The sequence below is a fragment of the Myotis brandtii genome, unplaced genomic scaffold (genome assembly GCF_000412655.1).
Source record: "Myotis brandtii unplaced genomic scaffold, ASM41265v1 scaffold260, whole genome shotgun sequence".
NCBI classification, from domain to species: Eukaryota; Metazoa; Chordata; class Mammalia; order Chiroptera; family Vespertilionidae; genus Myotis; species Myotis brandtii.
In genome coordinates, this window is record NW_005359881.1 from 2,964,740 (window position 1) to 2,988,818 (window position 24,079).

The 24,079-nt window shown below is 41.8% G+C and overlaps 2 protein-coding genes across 3 annotated transcripts in view; one reads left to right on the top strand and one right to left on the bottom strand.

The window, feature by feature from the left end:
* GIMAP8 (GTPase, IMAP family member 8) overlaps positions 1-3,074 on the top strand; it is a 21,111-nt gene extending 18,037 nt beyond the window's left edge. For both annotated transcript variants that reach the window (XM_014541112.1, XM_014541113.1), the window contains one exon: positions 1,158-3,074. In XM_014541112.1, the coding sequence (XP_014396598.1) occupies positions 1,158-1,825 (668 nt within the window). In that variant the 3' untranslated portion in view covers positions 1,826-3,074. The remainder of the gene's footprint in view (positions 1-1,157) is intronic.
* Positions 2,621-24,079, bottom strand: part of LOC102263513 (E3 ubiquitin-protein ligase HECW1) — a gene marked incomplete at its 5' end in the record, with an annotated part of 47,692 nt that continues 26,233 nt past the window's right edge. The window contains 5 exons of the mRNA XM_005868106.2: positions 2,621-2,740; positions 10,766-10,880; positions 16,409-16,607; positions 18,570-18,684; positions 20,056-20,202. Of these exons, the coding sequence (XP_005868168.2) occupies positions 2,621-2,740; positions 10,766-10,880; positions 16,409-16,607; positions 18,570-18,684; positions 20,056-20,202 (696 nt within the window). The remainder of the gene's footprint in view (positions 2,741-10,765; positions 10,881-16,408; positions 16,608-18,569; positions 18,685-20,055; positions 20,203-24,079) is intronic.

A 24,079-nucleotide genomic window follows, 5' to 3' on the forward strand; every position in this document is an offset into this window, starting at 1 on the left:
TGGTTGGGTTAATTTGCATATAGTCGCTCTGATTGGCTGGTGGGCGTGGCTTAGGGCATAGCAAAGGTACGGTTAAGTAGCATCTTTGTATTTTATTAGTGTGTGTGTGTATATGTATATATATATATATATATATATGATACAGACATGTGGGAATGTCAGGAGAGGCTGTGTGGAGGAAGCCCAATTTGAAATGGGCTTTGGAGAATGGGTTGAGTTTGGATGGCTAAGCAGAAACTTGGAAGACATTCCAGAGAGTACACTAGCAATTTGAAACGAAGAGGTAGGACTAAGCATGTCACGTGTGAGGGAACATCAGGAAGTGGTTTTGATGGATATGGAGGAGTCACACCTCTAGATAAAGTGGGATTGTGAGCTTACAGAGGCCCTTGAGAACCACACCCCTGAGGTATGGAAGCAGGATTGAAATATGTGACAGATATGGGGTTGTTGGGAGACTTTATTCATCCTGTAAGCATAAGATTGTGGCTTTGGAATAAGCAATTCAATAATTTCCCCTTGTCGGGAGAGCATGGGGTGGGCTTCCTTTCTCCTTGTTTTGAGGTGGATATTCATAGCTTGGGGAAAAGGTTATTATAACCACGAGATGCCTTTTGACATCAATGAAAGACACAGTTAAGCTGAATGTGGTTGTAATGAGAAGTGCTGCATCTGGTAATCCACAGATGGTACATGTAGTTGCTTTCTCACAAAAAGTAATTCTATGGAATAATTTTACAAATACACCCAGGAGATTTTGCTATGGTTGGCATTAGTCGGCAGTGGGAAGACATAGTCACAGCAGGAACAGAAGACAGAGATGAGATGAGTAGACTGGACCCAGGTGAGTAGGTGAAGAGTAACAAAGCACTCACAGGTGCCAGGGAGTCAGAGAAGTTACCCGAAAAAGGAGCAGATTGAGAGATAGGAGCAGTAGCATGTCCCCGGGTGAGCGTGGGGCAGGGACTGTGGCCCAGGTCCTGCTTCGGAGTTCACTGTGTGCCTGGAGGAAGCCATCCCGCGCTCAGGGCTGGAGCTGCTCTGGGAAAGCAGCCCTGACGCTCCCTGAGTGTCCTGGGCTGCAATGTGTGGCATCGCTTTGAAAGGTGCACCCAGGTCAGCCCGGGTCATGACTCTGTCCTGCTTTCCTCCCACAGAGGCCCTGCACATTGTCCTCGTGGGGCGGAGCGGGACTGGGAAGAGTGCCACCGGGAACTCCATCCTCGGGAGGTCCATCTTCTTATCTCAGCTCCGGGCCCAGCCGGTCACCAGGGAGTGCCAGATGGGCAAGAGGATGGGGTTGGAGCAGGATGTCGTGGTGGTGGATACTCCTGACCTCTGCCTGCTGTCCAGCCAGCCAGCCCACCGAGAGGAGCTCCGACGCAATGTATTTAGCTGTAAAATGAACACGGTTCTGGTCCTGGTACTCAAGGTGGGACGGTTCACGGCCCAGGACAAAGAGGTGGTGGAGACACTGAGGACCATCTTCGGAAAGGATGTTATGGAATGCATGATTGTGCTTTTCACCTGGAAGGAAGACCTGGGGGCCGAGGACATTAGAGATTACTGCAAAAACACAGATAACACATTTCTTAAGGAAACCATTAAAAAGTGTGGGGAGCGAGTTTGTGCTTTTAATAACAAAGAAACCGGCCAAGCTATGGAAGACCAGGTAACAGATCTTTTGAAAATGGCCAATGAGCTGATACGTAAACGTAAGCACAGATCTTCCTGTGATGAGAATGTCAGCAAAATAACGAAAGATGCCCAGGAAAGGCAATATCCCGGAAAAGAATTCCTAAAGCAAGTAAAAAGTTTCTTTTAATAGGTGGCTGAAGTGCCTGGGGTCTCTTTAAGTTAGAGACGCACTCAGGTTGGGGGTATAGGAAGACTGGTGGATGGGAAGTGGGTTCCTGACTTTTAAGGGCTTGAGAAATCAAGGCCTCTCACCTTGTGATGCTTCGGCTCTTTGAGGTCAATAAATTTTCAGGTTGGGGCAGGTAGTAGATTACAAAGGAGCAAGAAAAAATAAGGTAGGGAAAACGGGTCAGAATCAAGTCACAAGAATTACCTTACCTTTGCGGGTAGATCGGAGTCAGGACCAAGGCGAAGGCCAGCCTGTGGCCAGAATACATATTGTTACAAAGAATCAGGGTGTCCGGATACATGAGAGCGAGGCGATGTCCAGCAAGTCCTGGGCGTGGCAGGGAGGTGCAGCTGGACTCCTGTGGGCCACCCCGTGCCTGCCAGGCCCGCTGGCCGCTGAGCTGTCCTTTCCTAGTGTGGTGGCTATTCCTTTGTGTCCTCTCCATTTCTAGTCTGAATGCAAAGGGACCCAGTCACCCCTTCTTTGTTGTCCCTGAGGAAATGAACAAGACCGTGAGGTTTCAAGTGACTATTGTTAAATCATCGCAGTGAAGTAGACTAGAACAAAAATCAGTAAAATTGCCAAGATTAGACAACTTTGCAAAATTTTTAAATTTTAAGTGTAATTCTAGACTTCCTCTAGAAAAGGTTATTGAAAACTCTTTTGCACTTTTCTCCCTTCTTTATCTTGAGGGTTAGGAATTAGGTTATAACCAGACAACTCACATAATTATGGTGTAAACACATTAGGGGCTTATGGTGTCTCATGTCCGGGGGCAGGCCGTCTGAGGCAGGTGCCGTGGCCACGGTCCAGCTTCATTCTCACGCAGTCTCCGCACTTCAGGTTGCCACTGGGTTCCAAGCTGGTGATGTTCTACTCACAGGTGAGCAGTTAAAATTGAGAGCTGCATGATGGAGGCGCTGTATGAAGCAAGAACTATAGAATCTTCTTTCAGTAGATGTAGGGCCAGATGTTTTCAATATTAACCACTTTAGAGATACTTTGGGGACAGGATCTATATCACCAGCCTTTGTTTTTGTTTTTGAAAATATCAGCTTACCTTCAAGACTGACCCATTTATAAGAGCATGGACTATCACCATTAATAATTTTGTATCCTGCATAACTCTTATTACGACAAATTCTGGAATACGTGTATGCAAATATACTCTGCTGAGTGAAATAATAAAGATGAATGATATTATGAACTTATGTCCTCCCGATTCCCGTTTTTCTGACTCGAGGAAGAGCCCGGCTCCTCACAGAGGCAGGAGATGCCTCAGCTTGACAGTATGGAGTTACCGCAAAAATTTAAAAATGGAGCTGCCTGATGACCCAACTTTCCCACTTCTGGGAATTTATCCAGAGAAACCCAAAACACTAATTCAAAAGATGGTATGTACCCTTAAGTTCACTGCAGCATTATTTACAATAGCCAAGATTTGGAAGCAGCCCAAGAGTTCATCAATAGATGAGTGAATAAAAGAGCTGTGGCACATTTACACAATGGAATACTACTCGGTGGTAAAAAGGAAGAAAATCGTACCCTCTGCAACAGCATGGTTGAACCCGGAGAACAGTATGCTAAGTGAAATAAGCCAGTCAGAGAAAGACAAGTACCATATGATTTCACTCAGGTGGAATTTAATGAACAAACTGAAACACCAAGCAAAAAAAATACAGACTCATAGATAGAGAGCAGGCAGACAGCTCTGGTGTGTTGTGGGGAGTGGAGGGATTGAGCAAAAAAGAAAAAAAAATAGAACTCATGGACATGGACAACAGTGTGGTGATTGTGGGGGGTGAGAGTGGTGGGGGGGGGTGGAAGAGGGCATATAGGGGGTAAATGGTGGTGGAAAAAAATAAAAAGAAAGTAAAGGAATACCAAAGGTTAGAAGATAGGAGAGAGGAATAGAACAAATTATCTCTCACCGCCCTCGGAAGGAACCATCATCTTTTTTTAAAATATATATATTTTATTGATTTTTTATTAGAAGGTAGGTGAGAGAAATAGAACAAATTAGAACAAATTATCTCTCACCGCCCTTGGAAGGAACCAAGTGTACCATCATCTTTTTTTTTAAAAAAAATATTTTATTGATTTTTTACAGAGAGGAAGGGAGAGGGATAGAGAGCTAGAAACATCGATGAGAGAGAAACATTGATCAGCTGCCTCCTGCACACCTCCCACTGGGGATGTGCCCACAACCAAGGTACATGCCCTTGGCCGGAATCGAACCTGGGACCCTTCAGTCCACAGGCCAACGCTCTATCCACTGAGCCAAATCGGTTAGGGCTGTACCATCATCTTGATCTTGTTCTTCTAGCCTTCTTTGAGCCACCCAGTTTGCGGTCCTTTGCTACAAAGGACCCAGAAAACGCATATAGAGGGGCGAGAGTAGTAAGCAGTCCACATCTTTCTTTGATGAGTACACACTGGCTGTGGATTCATGGCATTTCTTGTGATATGCCAGGTCCATCTCGACCTCCATTTCTTCTACCCTCCTGGAAAACTTCCTAATGGTTATGCCCAGTCCAAGAGCCCAGGACCCCAAAGGATATTCTGTGAGAGGGCATACCTTTGGCACCCAAGATAAAGCTTAGTGGCTTTGAGCAAATCACCTTTCCTGGCCTCAGATTCCTCATATCCAGAATAAACTAGTCATACAAAAGTAACTAAGTGTCTCTTTCTAGTTATAAACGTGATGATTCCTGCAGCACTGATAAAGGTTAGCCTGATCTTCTATAACTCCCTTCATTTATTTTTTATTGAACCAACTTTTACAAATATATTATACCACATCTTGAATATAAGCTCTATCTGTCATTTAAAAGAATATATATTTTTTATTGATTTCAGAGAGGAAGGGAGAGGGAGAGAGAGGTAGAAACATCAATGATGAAAGAGAATCATGGATCGGCTGCCTCATGCATGCCCTACACTGGGGATCAAACCCACAACCTGGACATGTGCCCTGACCTGGAATCGAACTGTGATCTCCAGGTTCATAGGTCGACACTCCGCTGCAGAGCCATGCCAGCCAGGCTCTATCTGTCATTAAAAAAAAAGTATCTTTATTGTTGAAAGTATTGCATATATCCCCATTTTTCCTCATTGACTCCCTCCGCCCCATCTTCTCTCCACCCCCAGGTTTTCACCTCACAATTGTCTGTGTCCATGGGTTATGCATATATGCATATAAGTAATGGATCATTTTTAACAGTATATAATTAATGAGTTGTCAGCACAGTGTATTGGAAAAGTGTGGCCATATATATCAGAAGATCTGAAATCTAATCTTGATTTCAGAATAATGCTTAAATTAAAACACAAAGTAATATCATCTATTCCTTTCTGCAAATGATGGGTTAGGCTAATTTTTTCCTTGTACTCCAAAAGAAGAGTTCTTTTCTTTTTTAAATCCTAACCCAAGGATATCTTTTTATTGATTTTTAGAGACAAAGGCAGGGATGGAGAGAGAGAAAGAGAAACACTGATTTGAGAGAAAAACATTGATCAGTTGCCTCTCATATGCGTTCCAACTGGGGATTAAACCCACAACCTAGGTATGTGTTGGGACCAGGAATTGAACCCACCGCTTTCTGGTATAGGGGATGAGGCTCCCACCAGCTGAGCCATCTGGCCAGGGTAAGAGAAGAGCTATTTTCAGTTATAATGAGTCTAAAGTAAACCCAGTAGTGTAGGTTTTTCCTTTTCTCAATCCTACCCACACTTTTTTTTTCTAGTAACATGTTTTTTCCCACCAAACTAACTCAGCTTTTGACCACCATGAAAGCCACACAGTTTGTCTGTTCAAGGCTTGGAAAGAGGTAATATCATTGTGATATTGGAAGTTATCATATATGACATTGGACACAGCATTTTTGCCTACTGCTAACCCTTGTCCAAGAGTCTGTGTCCTGAAGCCTTTGTAAAAATATCTCAACAGGTATGAATTCAAAAAGCCCATGTATGCCTGGCTCAACATAAAGGAAACACATAAAATGAAGCCCATGTGGTTTATGTGCAGTTCTGATAGGCATACAGAAGGAATTTGTTATGAAAGCTGTTCCTTTATTCAAGGATTTGTGAGCACATATTATGTTTTCTTGATAAATAATTTTTCCATGGATTGTTTATAATAGCAGCTGGTAGACTTCTGTGGTGTTCTGTTGCTTATCTCCAACAAGAGAACAGGCATAATACAAATAGTTATGCATTACCTAGACTTCCATTTGCAATAAGGAACACAGACAATGCCATACCAAAGTGAGTTTATTGACATTCCTTGAAGGTGATATGAGGGAAGAGAAAGCTTGGCCTGAGTATCACGTGACATTTCTCTTGTCAATGGAAGCAAAATCAGCCCAATAATGTGGACTTCTCCTGCTATTGACTAGAACAAAGACTTTTAGCAAAATTGTTATAGGTATTTCCTTAGATAATTCAGAAGCTGCAGGAAGTAGGCTGATGGACTGACATTTACTCTATAGTCTACCTGTTGGCATCTATTTTTTTCTCACCACATTTGTTATGTGAAAGTCTAACTAGTTTCATTTGAAAGTGTTTCATCTTGACTTTGAAAACATTTGTGGCAACTGAGAAATTTTCTGAACCCAAAATTTGGACACACGGTTTGACACATGGACTGACAATGTCATCAATGTAATATTTAAATGTCCTGGAAAGTCCAGTTCATTGACTTGCACAAAAATACACTTACTGTGAAAGGACATAGGGACATATGTTAAAGGAGAACACATTTAGACTTTTGTCATATTTAAAGCCTGCCAAAAATATATATCTTTCTTAATTTTGCATTGCCATTCAAAAAATTGTGCTACAATAGTGATGGTCAAAATTTTTTCTCAACTTATATATGCAGGAAGTTACAAAGAACTCAGGATATTTAGAATACTTCTGATCCTACAGAGTCAATTTTCTATTTTTAAGATTATTGTCTTCATATGACAGAATAAAATGTGATATCCATGAAATTAATAATACTTTATAGCATTTCAAAAGCATTTTTTCCAATTGTAACATGTCTTTCTCTTTTGTATTGTTCTTGTTTATCCCTCAATTAAGGGTAATATACTTTACTAAAACTAGCTCTAAAAGATCTTGTTTTAGAGAAAATGCTGTTTATAAGTGATTAATTTTATAATATGTCATAGAGAAAACTCATACTTTAAATGAAAAAAAATACAAGTGGTAACAAATAGATCTGCCTTGCCCATTAAATTATATAACTTGGGTGGTTTACATCTCCATCTGTGAAATTAATAGCATAATTTAGTCCTATAGCTATTTTATTATATATAATGAAGAATTATACATAATTAAAAAATCAGCCTCATGTATGAGGGAATATTAACTAAGAAAACATCTTTCAGAACATAGAAAAAAATAAAAAGGATCTTTCTGTAACAATTATCTGTATTCCTTTTCTCTTTGTTTTTCTTCCTTAAGGAGTCTATCAAAGGCTTTAATGGAATCTGGGACCCTGTTAAGCAAGCTATGCATTCTTTCAGCTGACTTTGACAACAGGGTTTTTTGAGACTTTATACTTTTATGAAACACTGTTCCTGTAATGCTTTTTGAGATACATCTAGAGTCATGGCATTGGGGGCAGGGGTAGGTAAAAAAACCCATTTATGACGAAGTTATCTATCTATATATAATTTCTAGAATATCTTTTTCCTTTTGCATATGGGTGGAATAGATATTAATTAATCTAATCAATAGATTAATTAGATATTTGTACAAATTATAAAACAGGTTCCATTTTTAACAGCTTTCTCTCTTGCCAATGCCTAACAAATAATATAAGTACTAAAAAGAGAATTGATTGCTTGAATTAATGAGTATTTACATACATGTAACACCAAGTTCTAAAAATAATAGATGCCTCCTACACTAGAAGGCCCAGCTCATTGGCTCGCACAAAATAACTTATTGTTAAAGGACATATGGTTATGTATTAAAAGAGAACGGCAGCAGTAGTTTTATCCTGGTATGTATTAAAGCATTAGAATTGTGAAATGATCAGCATAATCCTTATGTTCTGATTTCATAAATAAATAATAGCTCCATTGGAATTGACAATTTTTCAGATATTGAAATGTATACTGAATTTTATAGGTTCCCAAATTCCATATTATGTAACTTACACATTCAATTCTATCTTGGGAAATCTTGTTTCTAGACAACAACTGAAAGCTAAATTTCTATAACATATATATTCCCTGATTGACAAAAAGTACACTGCAGCAAGGGGTGCTGGGCATTGTAAATAATCCCTACTAAAAGAATGTTTCATATTGGAGTGCAAGGTACACAATGCATGTCCAAACACAGACTAATGTAATGAGAACAAGGCTTGGCTTCATAGGAAATTAACTTTGTCTTATGTTTCTCACCAGTTTTTCTTCGTTTCCTGTATTAATAAAACAAAAATGTGACATTTCAACAGCGGGGCCCTTTCAGCTCTTCTTTTCCCAGTGAAGAAAAACACTTTTTATGTGTGACATATTTCAGACAACATGGATAACAAGGTTAGAAAAATAGCAAAGGGCCATTATGCCTGGGTTTAGAATGTCTTTGGAGCTTGCAGTTGTTTTTCTGGAAACACTAAGTTTTCTGTGTTATCTCTTTACTGAATGCTAAAAGAAACTAATATCTATTTTGACACAAATCAACATGCCTTTGAGGTGTTAGGGCTCTGCTCTGGGAGGATTGCTATGAATGAAAAAGCACTATACTGCCCTTGACCCCTAACAAGCACCATCGCTATCTGCAGCTTCTTATTTAGTGTGGTCCCTGTGGACAATCAGATGTGAAGGAATTTGAATGCCATAATTAAGAAAACAGCATGAAAAATCAATATAACATAAAAATTTGTTTGCCGTACAAGTAATTACCTGGCTTTAACAGAAGTCATGAGATTATCTATGCATTTTTTCCCCTTTGTGTGGGAGAACTGTAGCGAAACAGAACAAAACAGTACAGCACTCAGGTATTTAAACCAACCTACTATGTCCCCCTTCTCTTTTTCCTGTTTGCTTCATCACATTGTATATAACACAATGGGGGCAGAAGCCTTGTCGTTTATATTAACTACATAATGAGATATCCTTCTTGGACATGTGCACGAGTTTGTGCTTCTTGTGTGGTGAATGTTCCTGAAGGGTGTGTCCCGCTTAGATTTCTCTAAGCTGAAATTGAGCCACAATCCCCACAACCATTGGGATGCATTGTGTTGCATCAGTAAAGGTGTTTATCTCGCTGTTATTATTTGTTGGAAAGTGTCATATTTGCACCATATGTTTAGGCTAGTTCCAGCTGATGGGACTGATGCCACATATAAATTATGAGTTGAATGTAATAAAAAATTTTGGGTTTTCTACTGCTGCTTTTGCATGGATATATGCACAGGGAAAAGTAGAGTGGAGGGAAAGAAAGAGTTGATCAACTCCTAGTTTTAGAGTTGGTTGTTAGAAATTATATATTAAAAAAAAGGTGGCTCTGCTCAGAAGACATGGGCATATAAAAGCTTGGAATGCTTAATGCTTACAATTTTCCCTTAAATTATATAAATGGAAGTAAACATTTATTACTATTTGGTCAAGTGTAGCATAACTAGCATTCATATTTCATTGTTAGTAATGGAGGTATGTGGAGATATACACAGATCTTGAGACAGCTGTTTTTTAATATTGCATACAGGCTAGCAGTTCATTGAAAATAGAGGAGATAAGCCTGAAGGTTATATCTTAGAAGAAGGCAGTTCTTCATGCACAGCTTTTGTCCATTCTGATTTGGTTTGAAAATAAAAATCATGAAGTACCAACATCAAAGAAGAGTTGATTCAGGGAAAGGGAAAAGGAAAGGGGGATTTTTCCAGAAAGGGTGGTGTCACTGTCCAGGAAAATGTCAGGCGAGATTCCATTTCTTTATTCAAGTCCAAAAGTGCTAGTTTCTTCTACTGCTGTTAACAGCTTTTCATACAACATGGAGTATGAGGGATAAGGTGGAAGATCCAATCTGTTGAAGCATGTGTGCGCCCTGAATGGGGGAGAAAAGATTGGTGAAGGTGCTTGTTTCAGTGATATAACTGGTTAGGATACATCTCTGAGCAGTCTGAAGCAGTGATTCAGAAATTAGCAGAACCACCATAAAACACTGAGAACTAAGAAACATAGCCATCTAGACTTGAATAGACGAGTTGAGGAAGTGGACTAACTAGAAACAGGTGGTTTGCATTTGTTAGCAAACCACACTGAACTAGAACTACACTAGCAAACCAATGGTATCAGTTTTCTTTTGCAGTTAAGGTGTGAAAATGAGTGTGGTTAGTGAAGGAGGCAGAAATGTAATTAGTATTGGAGGGTCATATTCCCAAGCCTCCTTGCCCACCTCTGACTTCTGGGTCTTAGTAAACCATGTACGTAGATTTAGAGACGCCAACAGATGGCTTGGAATTCTGAGATACAATGCTCTTTCAGGTCAGGTGTGCCCTGGAGACAGTCCAGCTTCTCTACAGTTCCCGGTGGGACAGATAGTCTGCATTTCTAAGAACAGCTGAGCTTGTGGGATAGTCCTCCCTGGTTGCCTAGAGTGTCCCTTGCTACCTTCCCTGGTTTCTGCTTTACTTGCCATGTGCTTTATCCTGCAGACTCACACATGTCAGTATCTGGCCTAGATAAGAAATGGCTTCCCTGCCATGTGCTGACATATGGACCAGGAACAGACCCATGTCACCTGTGCAGGCCTTAGAAGCCCAGGCCACACAGAATCCTCCTATGGAACTTCAAATGGGCCTGACTGGCCGCATCCTATCAGAAGTTCTTTGTTTTTTTTTTAGAAACCTTGGTTGATGCTACATCCTATACCAGCCGTGGGCAAACTATGGCCCGCGGGCCGGATCTCTACTGCTGTTAACAGCTTTTCATACAACATGGAGTATGAGGGATAAGGTGGAAGATCCAATCTGTTGAAGCATGTGTGCGCCCTGAATGGGGGAGAAAAGATTGGTGAAGGTGCTTGTTTCAGTGATATAACTGGTTAGGATACATCTCTGAGCAGTCTGAAGCAGTGATTCAGAAATTAGCAGAACCACCATAAAACACTGAGAACTAAGAAACATAGCCATCTAGACTTGAATAGACGAGTTGAGGAAGTGGACTAACTAGAAACAGGTGGTTTGCATTTGTTAGCAAACCACACTGAACTAGAACTACACTAGCAGACCAACGGTGTCAGTTTTCTTTGGCAGTTAAGGTGTGAAAATGAGTGTGGTTAGTGAAGGAGGCAGAAATGTAATTAGTATTGGAGGGTCATATTCCCAAGCCTCCTTGCCCACCTCTGACTTCTGGGTCTTAGTAAACCATGTACGTAGATTTAGAGACGCCAACAGATGGCTTGGAATTCTGAGATACAATGCTCTTTCAGGTCAGGTGTGCCCTGGAGACAGTCCAGCTTCTCTACAGTTCCCGGTGGGACAGATAGTCTGCATTTCTAAGAACAGCTGAGCTTGTGGGATAGTCCTCCCTGGTTGCCTAGAGTGTCCCTTGCTACCTTCCCTGGTTTCTGCTTTACTTGCCATGTGCTTTATCCTGCAGACTCACACATGTCAGTATCTGGCCTAGATAAGAAATGGCTTCCCTGCCATGTGCTGACATATGGACCAGGAACAGACCCATGTCACCTGTGCAGGCCTTAGAAGCCCAGGCCACACAGAATCCTCCTATGGAACTTCAAATGGGCCTGGCTGGCCGCACCCTATCAGAAGCTCTTTGTTTTTTTAGAAACCTTGGTTGATGCCACATCCTATACCAAAGTAGGAAGAAAGGTAGATGGGTGCAGCTGAAGGTTAATTGAATGCCTTTTCCTCCCTAGAAGGGGTGGTAATTTGAAATGGTGTTTTGAGAAGCCAACCAGCACAGAAAAGGGTACTATAAAATAAAATCTATACTAAAAAAAGGGTAATATGCTAATTAGACCAGACATCTTCCAGACATCCTTCTGGACAGAGCCATGTTGGCGGGGGCTGAGGCAGAGGCGGTTAGGGGCGATCAGGCCAGCAGGGGAGAGCAGTTAGGGGGAGATCAGGCCAGTAGAAGAGAGCAGTTAGGGGCGATCAGGCAGGCAGGCAGGTGAGTGGTTAGGACTAGTGGTCCTGGATTGCAAGTGGTCCCGGATTGCCGGTAGTCGGACATCCCCCGAGGAGTCCTGGATTGGAGAGGGTGCAGGCAGGGTTGAGGGAAACCTCCCCCACTCCTGTGCATGAATTTTGTGCACCGGGCCTCTAGTAATAACATAAAATAACAATAAAATAATTTTAAAAGTCACAAAACAAACATACATATAAACAAAACTAAACAAAATCCTAACCAAAAAATAACATTTTTCCTTCATAAGAATTTTTTTTGGGATATTAAACTCTTCATTTAAATGACAAGATCCCCAGGGGAGTTGTGTATTATTTATAACTTTGTTTTCAGAGTCCCAGTGATCAGGCTGCTGCAGTGCTCCAGGAATGGGGAAGATTGTTTGGGGGAGAGGGAAGGTGAGAAGAGGGGAGAGGGAAGGTGAGAAGAGGGGAGAGGGAAGGTGGGAAAGGGGGAGAGGGAAGGTGAGAAGAGGGGAGAGGGAAGGTGGGAAGAGGGGAGAGGGAGGGTGGGAAGAGGGGAGAGGGAAGGTGGGAAAAGGGGAGAGGGAAGGTGGGAAGAGGGGAGCGGGAAGGTGGTTTTCCTGCACAAGGAGAATTGGGGAGAATGTTGTTGTTTTTGCCCCCCTGCATCCATTCTTCCTTCTTTTGATAACAGCTTTCTCATTGGCCTTGGGAAACCCAGTGTGGGCACAGGATAATAGGGTATATGACCTTAAGGATTTAACTGGGAAGGAACATAAAAATAGGCCAAGATTAGCAGAGTCTCATATTATTAACTAAGATTCAAACAGGCCTAAATTGACTTCTAAAGAAAATATTTTACCCAAACTTATGTGTTTGAGTAGAAGTGGAAGAGTACTCTGTAAATTGAGTAGGGTAACAGTTACAGTGGTTCTTCTCTATCTTTACAAAGATTGAAACTAGGACATACTTGGGGCTATGCCTAACTAAAGTAAGTGGGGCAGAAACATCCCAGTGTGCGTTCAGAACTTGCTGAATTAGCCTAGAGCAAGATATGAGCAGGCATAACCTTCTTGGTTTTCTTTCTCTGATCCTTCTAACTGTCACTCATGAGTGAAAATATTATAGAGAAAAATATCCCATATTTACAAAATACATTGATTTGGTCAAAGATAATTTCTGGGAGTAAACTGAAAGCAGTCGCCAATGGCACCTCTTCAACACCCTGTCTGAACACCCAGAATTTCTTCAAAAATTACTTTTATCTACAGCCTTGATGAACTCCCTTAAATAAATTTCAGTTTGTAACCTAAAAACGTCTGAACACAATCTGGCCATTTCCCACCCCCAGGCCTCGCTCATGCTGCTGCTTCAGCCGGGAATTGCTCTCCACCCATTCACTGCCCCACAGTGCTCACCTCAATGCCAGCTTTTTGTGTGACATCTCCTTTGGTCTCAATCAGGGTTAGTTCTTTGTTCTACTTGCTTTTACTTTTCCTTCTTACTGCCCCTCTGATTCTACCTTGTATTATGATGTCTTACTATCAGGCTCTTTTCCTCCCTAGACTGTAAGCCCCTCTGGGCAGGTACCTTGTATCTCAGCCCTCCTCAAGGTGCATTATAGGGGTAAGCTATCGACAAATGGTGACTCAATCTCATTTCTCTAAAACCATAGCAGAATGTTTCCTGATGACTGCAGCCTACAAATATATTATTAAAATAGACAAATGGAAATCTTGCCCTTTTGGGCTTATTTTCTTGCCAGACTTAATTCAGTAGGTCCAACTATCAGCAGAACCATGCAAATGAAAAGTGAGGGTCTGCTGAACTCTGTGGGTAAATCCAGGGATGAACACTGCACCAAAGCTTTAAGCTGTTATTACTCAGCTAGGTATGAATCCTATTTTCTGGGCCTCCTAATACATGGAAATTGCAGAATTGTCTTCAGGACATTCTGGGAATGTCAAATCTGAGAAGGCTATGAAAATAATAGTTTAGTAAATCCTTCCATAACAGGAACTCAGCAAAGGTATTTTGGGAGGCCATGTAGAAATAGAGCTGACTTTAATGTGAATCTTCTTTAATGATTAGAAAATATCAGTACAAGAAAATAATATGGATCAATCTTCTCTTCTGTTTGTTGGGCAGTATTTATTATAATAGTACCTATACAGAAGTATCTTTTTACTGCTTCTTATTTCACTGACCAGGTTTATGCTACTCAATGTGGCATAGAAAAGACCCAGGAAGTGTTGGGATTAAAACTCATGTTAAAAGAAATTCATTCTGTTAAATTACCTGGATCCTTAGAACCTCCCTTTCTGCATTTATCTCACAATAAGTCCTCAATATCTTTTAAAAAAAATCCTCACTTGAAGATATGTTTTATTGATTTGAGAGAGAGAGAGAAAGAGAGAAGGGAGAGAGAGAGAGAGAGAGAGAGACCTCACAATAAGTTCCTCAATATCTTTTAAAAAAATCCTCACTTGAAGATGTTTTATTGATTTGAGAGAGAGAGAGAGAGGGAGAGAGAGAGAGAGAGAGAGAGAGAGAGATATTGGTTGCCTCCCGTAAAAGCTCCTATTGGGGATTGAACCCAGACTGGGAATCCTTTTGGTGTATGGGAGGATGCTCCAATCAACTTTGAGCCACTCAGCCAAGGCCCACAATATCTTACTGAATAGAAGTCACTGTAGAGACCTGAGATATATGTGGTCCTGTCCTCACATGTCTTAAAGCATAGTAAAAAAAATTTGCAACATTTGAGCAACTACCCTACAGAGGCAACTTGGAGCCACTTAGCCAAGGCCCACAATATCTTACTGTACAGAAGTCACTGTAGAGACCTGAGATATATGTGGTCCTATCCTCACATGTCTTAAAGCATAGTAAAAAAATTTGCAACATTTGAGCAACTACCCTACAGAGGATATCAAGTGATACGTTGTGAAGTACATACACAGAGCTGGGAAGAGTAACTTTGGGCTTCTAGCCTCTTCTCCCCCACACCCCTTACCAACAGGTAAGACATTCCTCTTTTTTAAAAAAATATGTTTTCATTGATTTTAGAGAGAGTTTCTAGCCTCTTCTCCCCCACACCCCTTGCCAACAGGTAAGACATTCCTCTTTTTTAAAAAAAGGTTTACATTGCTTTTAGAGAGAGAGAGGAAGGGAGAGGGTGAAAGAGACAGAAACATCAATGGGCTGCCTCCTGCATGTCCCTTATTGGAAATTGAGCCTGCAACCTTGCCAGGGGGAGACATTCCTCTTTAAATTGATTGGGCTACACACAGATTGTAAAGTTTCCCACAACTGATACATGGACCATGATATTATAGCCCAAATACCATCAATCATTAAAAAATCATTAAGAATATGGTCTAAATTAACCTCCCAGAGACTTCTTACCTACACCTTTCACTAATCTTCAATCCTAATATATAAAAAGTCAGGGGCTGTCACAACTGAAACAACTGGACAGACGACCAAACAGCAGGCTGCATGGGGCGACCAGGCCAGCAGGGGGGTTAGTGAGGGACGACCAAACGACTGAGCAGCAGGCTGTGTGAGGCAACCAGGCTGGCGGGGGCGGGGGGGGGCAGTTGGGGGCGATCAGGCAGGCAGGCAGGCAGGTGAGCAGTTAGGAGCCAGCAGTCCCGGATTGTGAGAAGGATGTCTGACTGCCGGTTTAGGCCTGATCCGAGGGGTCTCAGATTGGAGAGGGTGCAGGCTGGGTTGAGGGGACCCCCCCATGCACGAATTTTGTGCACCAGGCCTCTAGTATATATATAAAAGCTTAAGTGACCATCTGACCATCAGACCGGAAGCTATGATGTGCAATGACCACCAGGGGGCAGACGCTCTGACTGGTAGCTATGATGTACACTGACCAGGGGGCAGATGCTCAACGCAGGACCTGCCGAGCTGCAGTGACTTGGCAGCTGCAGTTCTCGGGTGATGCAAACCAGAGAGGAGGGAGCCCGATATTCTGGGGTGCGTCACCGGAGAACTGCCCTCTCACAATCCAGGACCCCTCGGGGGATGTCAGAGAGCCGGTTTTGGCCTGATACCCGGAGGCCAGGCCGAGGGACCCTACCAGTGCATGAATCTGTGCACCGGGCCTCTAGTAATTGACATTCTGGGGTGCGTCACTGGAGAACTGCCCTCTCACAATCCAGGACCCCTCGGGGGATGTCAGAGAGCCGGTTTCGGCCTGATACCTGGAGGCCAGGCCGAGGGACCCTACCAGTGCATGAATCTGTGCACCGGGCCTCTAGTAATTCATATAACAATACTTAGCATTCCAGAAAAGAATTCTATGCTAAAGGATGATCACCCAAGCTCAAATAAAAAAGTATACTTTGCTCTCTTTAGCAGGTTTCCTGAAGTTGGCAAAAGCCTCATACCTGGGTAGAGATGTAATTTTCCCCCATTTCTCTATGCAGAAACGCCGCAGCCCATTGCTTCCTCGAAGGGCCGCGAAGCCTTCATAGGGCACACTTGATGTTCCTGTGACGAACTGAAGTAATCTTAACCTCTGCTCATTATTGAAGTGTTCCACCGCGGCCCAGAACCAGCGGATCACAAGATGCCCATCATGGTAACCTGAATGGAGCAAAAAGAGAGAGAATGAGAGGAAGTAGAAAAAAGAGGGGAGGAGGGGAGGGAATGGAGAGATGAAACACACATCAAGTGTGGCAAGAACAAAACAGCTGCTTTTGATCTGCTGATTTCTGTAGTAATGGCCTGTAGGTAAGTCTAAAACAATGTGTGTAACTCGGTCAATTTTAAAAACAAAAGCAGATTTAGAAAGTACCCACTTTATAAAAATGGTTACATGTTCTGAGAGATGTTCTTAGAGATGTTTGGGAATCCATCAGTCATTTCCTGCCTCATATAAATGTAGACAAGGAATGACTAGACTTAGTAGAGATCATTAGGATCCTTAAGAGATAAAACACTCTATAAATACACTCTTTTATTTTATTTTCTGTTTTTCTGATGTCAGATCTTGGTAACTACATACCATGGGAGAGTCTAGGACTTAAGAAAGGCTGGAGGTAAAGGGTAAGCTTGGTTCATGGAAGATGCTGGGCTCTCCAGCAGCCATTGATACCTACCCCTGGAGCAGCGGCGCTCAGGCCAACCATGGGCTGAGATGAGTTGGGCCCATGGAGGAAGTATGGAGCCCCTCTCACAGTACAGGTGAGAGACAAAGCTTGGATCAATTACTTAAGGTAGATAATTTGCTGCTGACTTCAAATGCAAGAGACATTCAAAGGTGGGAGAAATCAATGTAGAATGGGGTAGAAGCAGGAAAACCTTCATAAAAAAGAAGTAAGGTGTGATTTAAATACGTGAAGGCTTTGTAAGTGGAGGGGAAGAGGAGAACATTTCTGGCGGGGGAAATAAAGAATAACAAGGATGAGGAAGAAATATGGAGGACAGAGCAAGCCGACTGGCATAGACAGGGATCTGGTGAGGACGGAACGGAAACCTGCTGGGGGAGTTAGAGGTCCTTACCAGCCGGACAGAGACATCTTGACTTGATACCTTAGGTCAGTGGTTTTCCTACCAGAATAAGAAGGGCCTAGAGTTCCACAAAGGCTTCTCATGGCTGAGTGCATTGGGGAGATAAGGTAGCCTGAGATGGCAGGCCCCTTGTCTGTGCCCCCCCCCCCCCTATTGTATTGATTGGGGTTTCTCTGTAATATGTTACATGAAGAAAGGGTTTTCAAACTGAAACTGTCAAAGAACTCTTCTATAAATAATAAGGAGCTTGTTTTGTGGGTAGGGAAGGAGCATGATGAAAATAATGTTCCAGGAAGGCTAGTTTGGCAGTGTGAAGGTGAATAGTTAGGAGGGATTAGAAATTGGTTTCGGAGAGACCACAGAACTGGTGTAGCAAACAAGGACTGAGGTAAAGATGGTGCCAATTCTATAGGAAGTGGGACACAATTCCCTGCCAGCATGCAACCCAGCTCAGGAGCTGGCTCATGGATGATGGTATCCCCTGATGAATCTGCTCTGAGTTAGGCCAGAGACGACCACGGGGATTACTGTCAGCTGAGGAAGGTTCAGGTTGGAAGATGGAGGAAGGCATATAGAAGAACCTGAATGAGTACACATGTATTAAAGTAGGAGCAAGTTTTTGTAGTCTTCAAAAAGTAATGACATACATAGATATATGTATTCCTTTATATTTATATTATAAATATATATGCGATATATATATCCACAAAAAGACCTATTTACAAAAATGACTATTTATGTAAAATATTCAGAATAGGTAAAATCATAGATACAGAATGCACATTGATGGTTGCCAGGGTCGGTGAAAAATGGGGAGCAACTGCTTAATGAGTACAGGTTTCCTTTTGGGATAATGGAAATGTTTTGGAACTAGCTAAAAGTGATGGTTGAGCAACATTGTGAACATTGTAAATACCACTGCATTGCTTACTTTAAAATGGTGAATTTATTATGTCAATTTCACCTCAAAAATTTTTAAAAAACTGATGACTTGTATCTGTGATAGCTGTATCACCGCAAGCCCTGCCAGCTCACCTCCCCGGTACTCGGTGTTATTCCGCCAGTCATTTAGGTCGATTTCTGCTGTGCCCGCTATCACCAGCTCCAGTTCCCTGGCATCGAACACGGAGACAAGCCTAGAGTCTATGACCTGAAATACAGATTAGGCTTCAGTGTACAGGTCCAACCACATTGAAAGTTCTATTCATTATTATTATTTCTGTGGTTTAAGCTGGGAAACTGATCATCATTTACAACTTTTTTTTCAATGTGCTATTATTGTGACTTACACATTTTGAAATACAAACCATTCATAAGCTGGGAATCAAAACAGGCCCCATGTTGGCCCGCCCGGTTGGCGTGGCTCAGTGGTTGAGCCTTGACCTATGAACCAAGAGATCATGGTTTGATTCCCAGCTTGGGCATATGCCCAGGTTGCAGGCTCGATCCCCAGTGTGGGGAATGCAGGAGGCAGTCCATCAATGATTCATTGATGTTTCTTTCTCTCTCTCCCTCTCTGAAATCAATAAAAAAATATATATATTTTAAAAAGGCCCCATGCTTTTCACTACCTCTGATACTGCCCCACCCCAATGATGTTATGAACAAACCTGACTTGACTTTCCTAGTCACATTTAAATTTTCAAGTAAATTTGCATTTTAAAGACATAAAGGTCTAAATCACTTTGAAGTGACTCAATAGCTATTAGTATTACCACTTCACTTAAAAAGTATCTTCTCTTCCACATCAAACTATAACTTATTTCCTAGGAACGAGCACTAAGAGCATTATATATATTTTTTTCCTTTTCCCCTTCACTTCCGTTCTCCCTTATTCAAAGATCTGGGAGCACCTGCTTTGTTAGGGTTCTGAACTCTGGCTTTCTGTCTCCTGGTCATATGTACCAGGCACAATTGAACATCTATAGTGGGTACCAGCTTTAACCAAACCAGTGGTGGGTGAGCCAGTGACCCATACTGTACTTCACTATGGCGGGGAAAGAAGACTCAAGCCCTGAAAAAACATTGACAGCCTCTTGTTTTTAAACTGGAAAAGTTTGAGGATGCCAATTTTTGGTGCACAGAAAGGCTAGCAGCTGTCATTGTCCCCTTGATTTACAACCTTGGCATTCATTATATGACACAAAGTGGCACTGAAACAAAGTAGAAATCTAGCCAGAGTGGACAGTGCCTGCCAACGACTTCACTTCTTTTATCTTAATTTCATTGAATGAAAGGAAGTGCAACATGCACATATCTTGACAGGAGATGTTGCATGTTTTCACACCTGGCACACCAGGGCCACACCAACACCAATTTTGTGAGAGCATTTTTTAATCTACCAGAAGAGTTGGGTGTCCCAGGGAACTTGACCTCTCATTGATCCACCTTGCACTCTGGTGAGTAGAGCTGAGCCCTTTGTCTGCCTTGGTTCTTTCTTCTCCCTTTGCCTCACCAGCTGTGTCCAGTGGTGAAGGCTTTGGCCAAAGCCCTGCCTTCTTCAGTCAGGCCTGGGCCTTACCTCATAAAAGCCCCGCACCAGGGCCTCTGTCTGCTGCACCACACCACGTTCCACCCGCCACTTCACCATCCTCTCGATGTACTCCTTCTTGTTCTTTTCCGTCACCTGGGTGTTGGCTCCTCCAGATTTTAACTCCCTTTCTGTTACCTTGTAGGAAAACAGAAAGATTGTGATGCTTATTACCTAAGCTCACAGTAAGACATGAAAATTTTAGGTGGATGAATTAGATACACAAAGTCCTCTTCACATCAGTTCAGTGTTAATACTTCCTTACTTATTTTCTTTTCCTGGAAGTTACTAAAAAGATTCTGGCCCTAGCTAGTTTGGCTTAGTGGATAGAAAGTCGGCCTGGGGACTTACGGGTCCTGAGTTTGATTCTGATCAAGGGCACACACCTCAGTTGTGCAGGAAGCAACCAATCGATGTGTCTCTCTAACATCGATGTTTCTCTCTGTTTCTCCTCCTCCCTCCCACTCTCTCTAAAAATAATTGGAAGCAAAATAGCATAGGTGGAGCAGACAGTTTTTAGAGACAGGTAAAATAGTGACTGAAGAATGACAGCTTGACCTTGAGAAAAGAAACAGAGAATGACATTGCCACTTAGTACGGTGATGCATGTTTGTTAGGACAAGTTCGAATCATCAAGAAAAGTTATGGGCAGGAGATCCAAGGTGGCAGCAGACTAGGTGGATATTACACTCACCACCTCCCAGGACCAAACTGGATTTATAACTAAAATGTAGAAAAATTAACCTGAATAACCAACTGAAGATTAGCTGAACAGAAGTCTTACAACCAAGGATTACCAAGAAAAAGCCATATCGAGACTGCGCCAAAGGAATTGCGTAGGTCTAGTGACAAGCAGCGTCTGACATTAGCCCAAATCAGACTCCCTCCAGAGAAACTCCAGAACCAACACTCCCAGTGGCCAGCTTTAGACAACATCAAAGCAGGACCCAATTAGCTTCACAAGTGGCATATTCAAAGGGAGATCTTGACAGGCTCTAGAACAGTGATGGCGAACCTATGACACGCGTGTCAGAGGTGACACGCGAACTCATTTTTTTGGTTGATTTTTCTTTGTTAAATGGCATTGAAATATATAAAATAAATATCAAAAATATAAGTCTTTGTTTTACTATGGTTGCAAATATCAAATAATTTCTATATGTGACACGGCACCAGAGTTAAGTTAGGGTTTTTCAAAATGCTGACATGCCGAGCTCAAAAGGTTCGCCATCACTGCTCTAGAACATGCTCAGGCCAGGTGTATGTTTTCACACCTGACACACCAACACCAATTGTTGAGGCGTTGTGTGGCCCTGGTGTGCCAGGTGTGAAAACATGCTGCTTTGTGTGGCCAGCACCTGCACAGCAACTCCTACACTGTGGATGGGGTTGATCTCAGTCAGCAAGCCTGAGGGTCGACTCCACACACAAATGGGCCAATAGCAATCAAGACTTCCATTTAGCTCGATTTCAGGCAGTTCTGAATGATGGTTGTTCTGTAGTTTAGTTGTAGTTTTGACGTGGTTGTGGGAGGAGGCGAGTACTACGCTGCCATCTTGGCTGGAGCCCTCCGGGAGTTTATTTTAGTGTAATGACTTAAGTTAGAATTCTAACTTAAAAAATGTTATTATTGCTACCCAGTTGTCTTAACACAATTTTCTAAGAAGTTGCATTTATTTTACAAATTTACCCTCCACTGTAGAGCAAATGTAAAGGGTGGGCAAAAAGTAATTATGCACAAGAAACAGCATATTTTACACATTCATCTAGTACATGGCAGGACAGGAAAGTGAATCATATATTTTTGAACATATTTAAATGTGCTTTTCATAGTTGTAGGAAGAATATTTTTTCCTTAAAAATGTAAATGAGTATTCTTCAGAGGTGTGTTTATACAAATAAAACAGAATATTGACATTTTCTAGGACCTATTCAAGATTCTTGATTGACATGTGGGTGCCCTGTGGACTGCAAGGTTCAGTGGGTAACTTCCACCCATAGACTCAGCACATTGTCCATATTCATGCAAGTTACTTATAAAGTATCCTCACTTAATTCTCAAAACAACCTTATTACAAATTAGCACATGTCATGGGCTGTTTGGGTCTCTTGTAAATGATATTCTGAAAACTTTAATTATAATGTGCTTTTCATAGTTGTAGGAAGAATATTTTTTCCTTAAAAATGTAAATGAGTATTCTTCAGAGGTGTGTTTATACAAATAAAACAGAATATTGACATTTTCTAGACCTATTCAAGATTCTTGATTGACATGTGGGTGCCGTGTGGACTGCAAGGTTCAGTGGCTAACTCCCACCCACAGACTCAGCACATTGTCCATATTCATGCAAGTTACTTATAAAGTATCCTCACTTAATTCTCAAAACAACCTTATTACAAATTACCACATGTCATGGGCTGTTTGGGTCTCTTGTAAATGATATTCTGAAAACTTTAATTATTAAATCTGCTCAGGCTATAGTTAGCCTGATAAAACTGTAACACAGAAGATTCAGTGTTACATAAATGCTGGTGGAAAACAAATGGGAAGCTTTATTTAAATAGTATGGAAATGTAAATTTTGGAGGATAAATATCTAGATGTTAGCTATAAAATTTTTGTAGCTGCAAAAGATAACAGAAATATTTTAAATATTATTACACACTTTACAAAAATGCTTTTTAATCAATTATCATACTTGGTTTTCAAAAACTCTATAAAGTGGATCCATGTCATGATGAGAAAAAGAAGGGAAAAGATATGGGCAGCCTTTTAAAGAATGCAGTGCTCAGCCCTAGCCGGTTTGGCTCAGTGGATAGAGCGTTGGCCTGCGAACTAAAGGGTCTTGGGTTCGATTCCAGTCAAGGGCACATGCCTGGTTGCCTGCTCGATCCTCAGTAGCGGGTGTGCAGGAGGTATCCAATCAGTAATTCTCTCTCATTATTGATGTTTCTATCTCTCTCTCCCCCTCTTCCTTCCTTTCTGAAATCAATAAAAAATATTAAAGAAATGTAGTGCTCAAAAAATTAAATTTTCAATAAACAAAAAATTTTTTTTCTACTTCAAAAATCAAATCCCATTACTATATCATCCTATATAATAAAAGCCCAATATGCTAAGTGTCTGACTGTTCATTTGACCATTTGACCAGTCTCTATGACACACACTGACCACCAGGAGGCAGATGCTCCAACCGGTAGGAGTCCAGCCGATGGGGACTGGGCAAGATGGGCCGTACACACCCTGGAGCCCTTCTGTGGTTCCGCCCCGGCCCTGATCATGCACCAGTGGGGTCCCTCAGCCTGGCCTGCACCCTCTCACAATCTGGGACCCCTCAGGGGATGTTGGAGAGCCAATTTCAGCCAGATCCTCACAGGCCAGGCCGAGGGACCCCACTGGTGTACGAATCTGTGCACTGGGTCTCTAGTTACTATATAATCCAGCAATCTCACTTCTGGGTATATATCCAAAAGAATTAAAAGCAGGGACTCAAATGGATATTTGTACACCTATGTTCATAGCAGCATTATTCACAGTAGTCAAAAGGTAGAAGCAACTCAAGTGTCCGTCAACAGATGAATCAATAAATAAAATGTAACACACACACACACACACACACACACACACACACACACAAAGTGGAATGTTATCCAGTCCTACAAAAGAAGAAAATACTTCCACATGTATAACATGGATGAACCTTGAGGACATTATGCCAAATTAAATGAGTCAGTGACAAAAATAAAAATACTTTATGATTCTACTTATATGAGTTATCTAGTATAGCCAAATTCATAAAAAGAAAATGTAGACTTTTGCTTATAAGGTGCAGGGAAGAAGGAGAAATGGGGAATTGTTTAATGGGTACTATATCAGGTTTGCAAGATGACGTATTTCAGAAGAGGAGGGGAGAACGGGAAGAGACTAAACAAAGAACTTATATGCATATATGCATAGTCCATGGACAAACATTAGTGTGGGGAAGACCTGGGGAGGAGGGAGGGAGTGGGGTAGG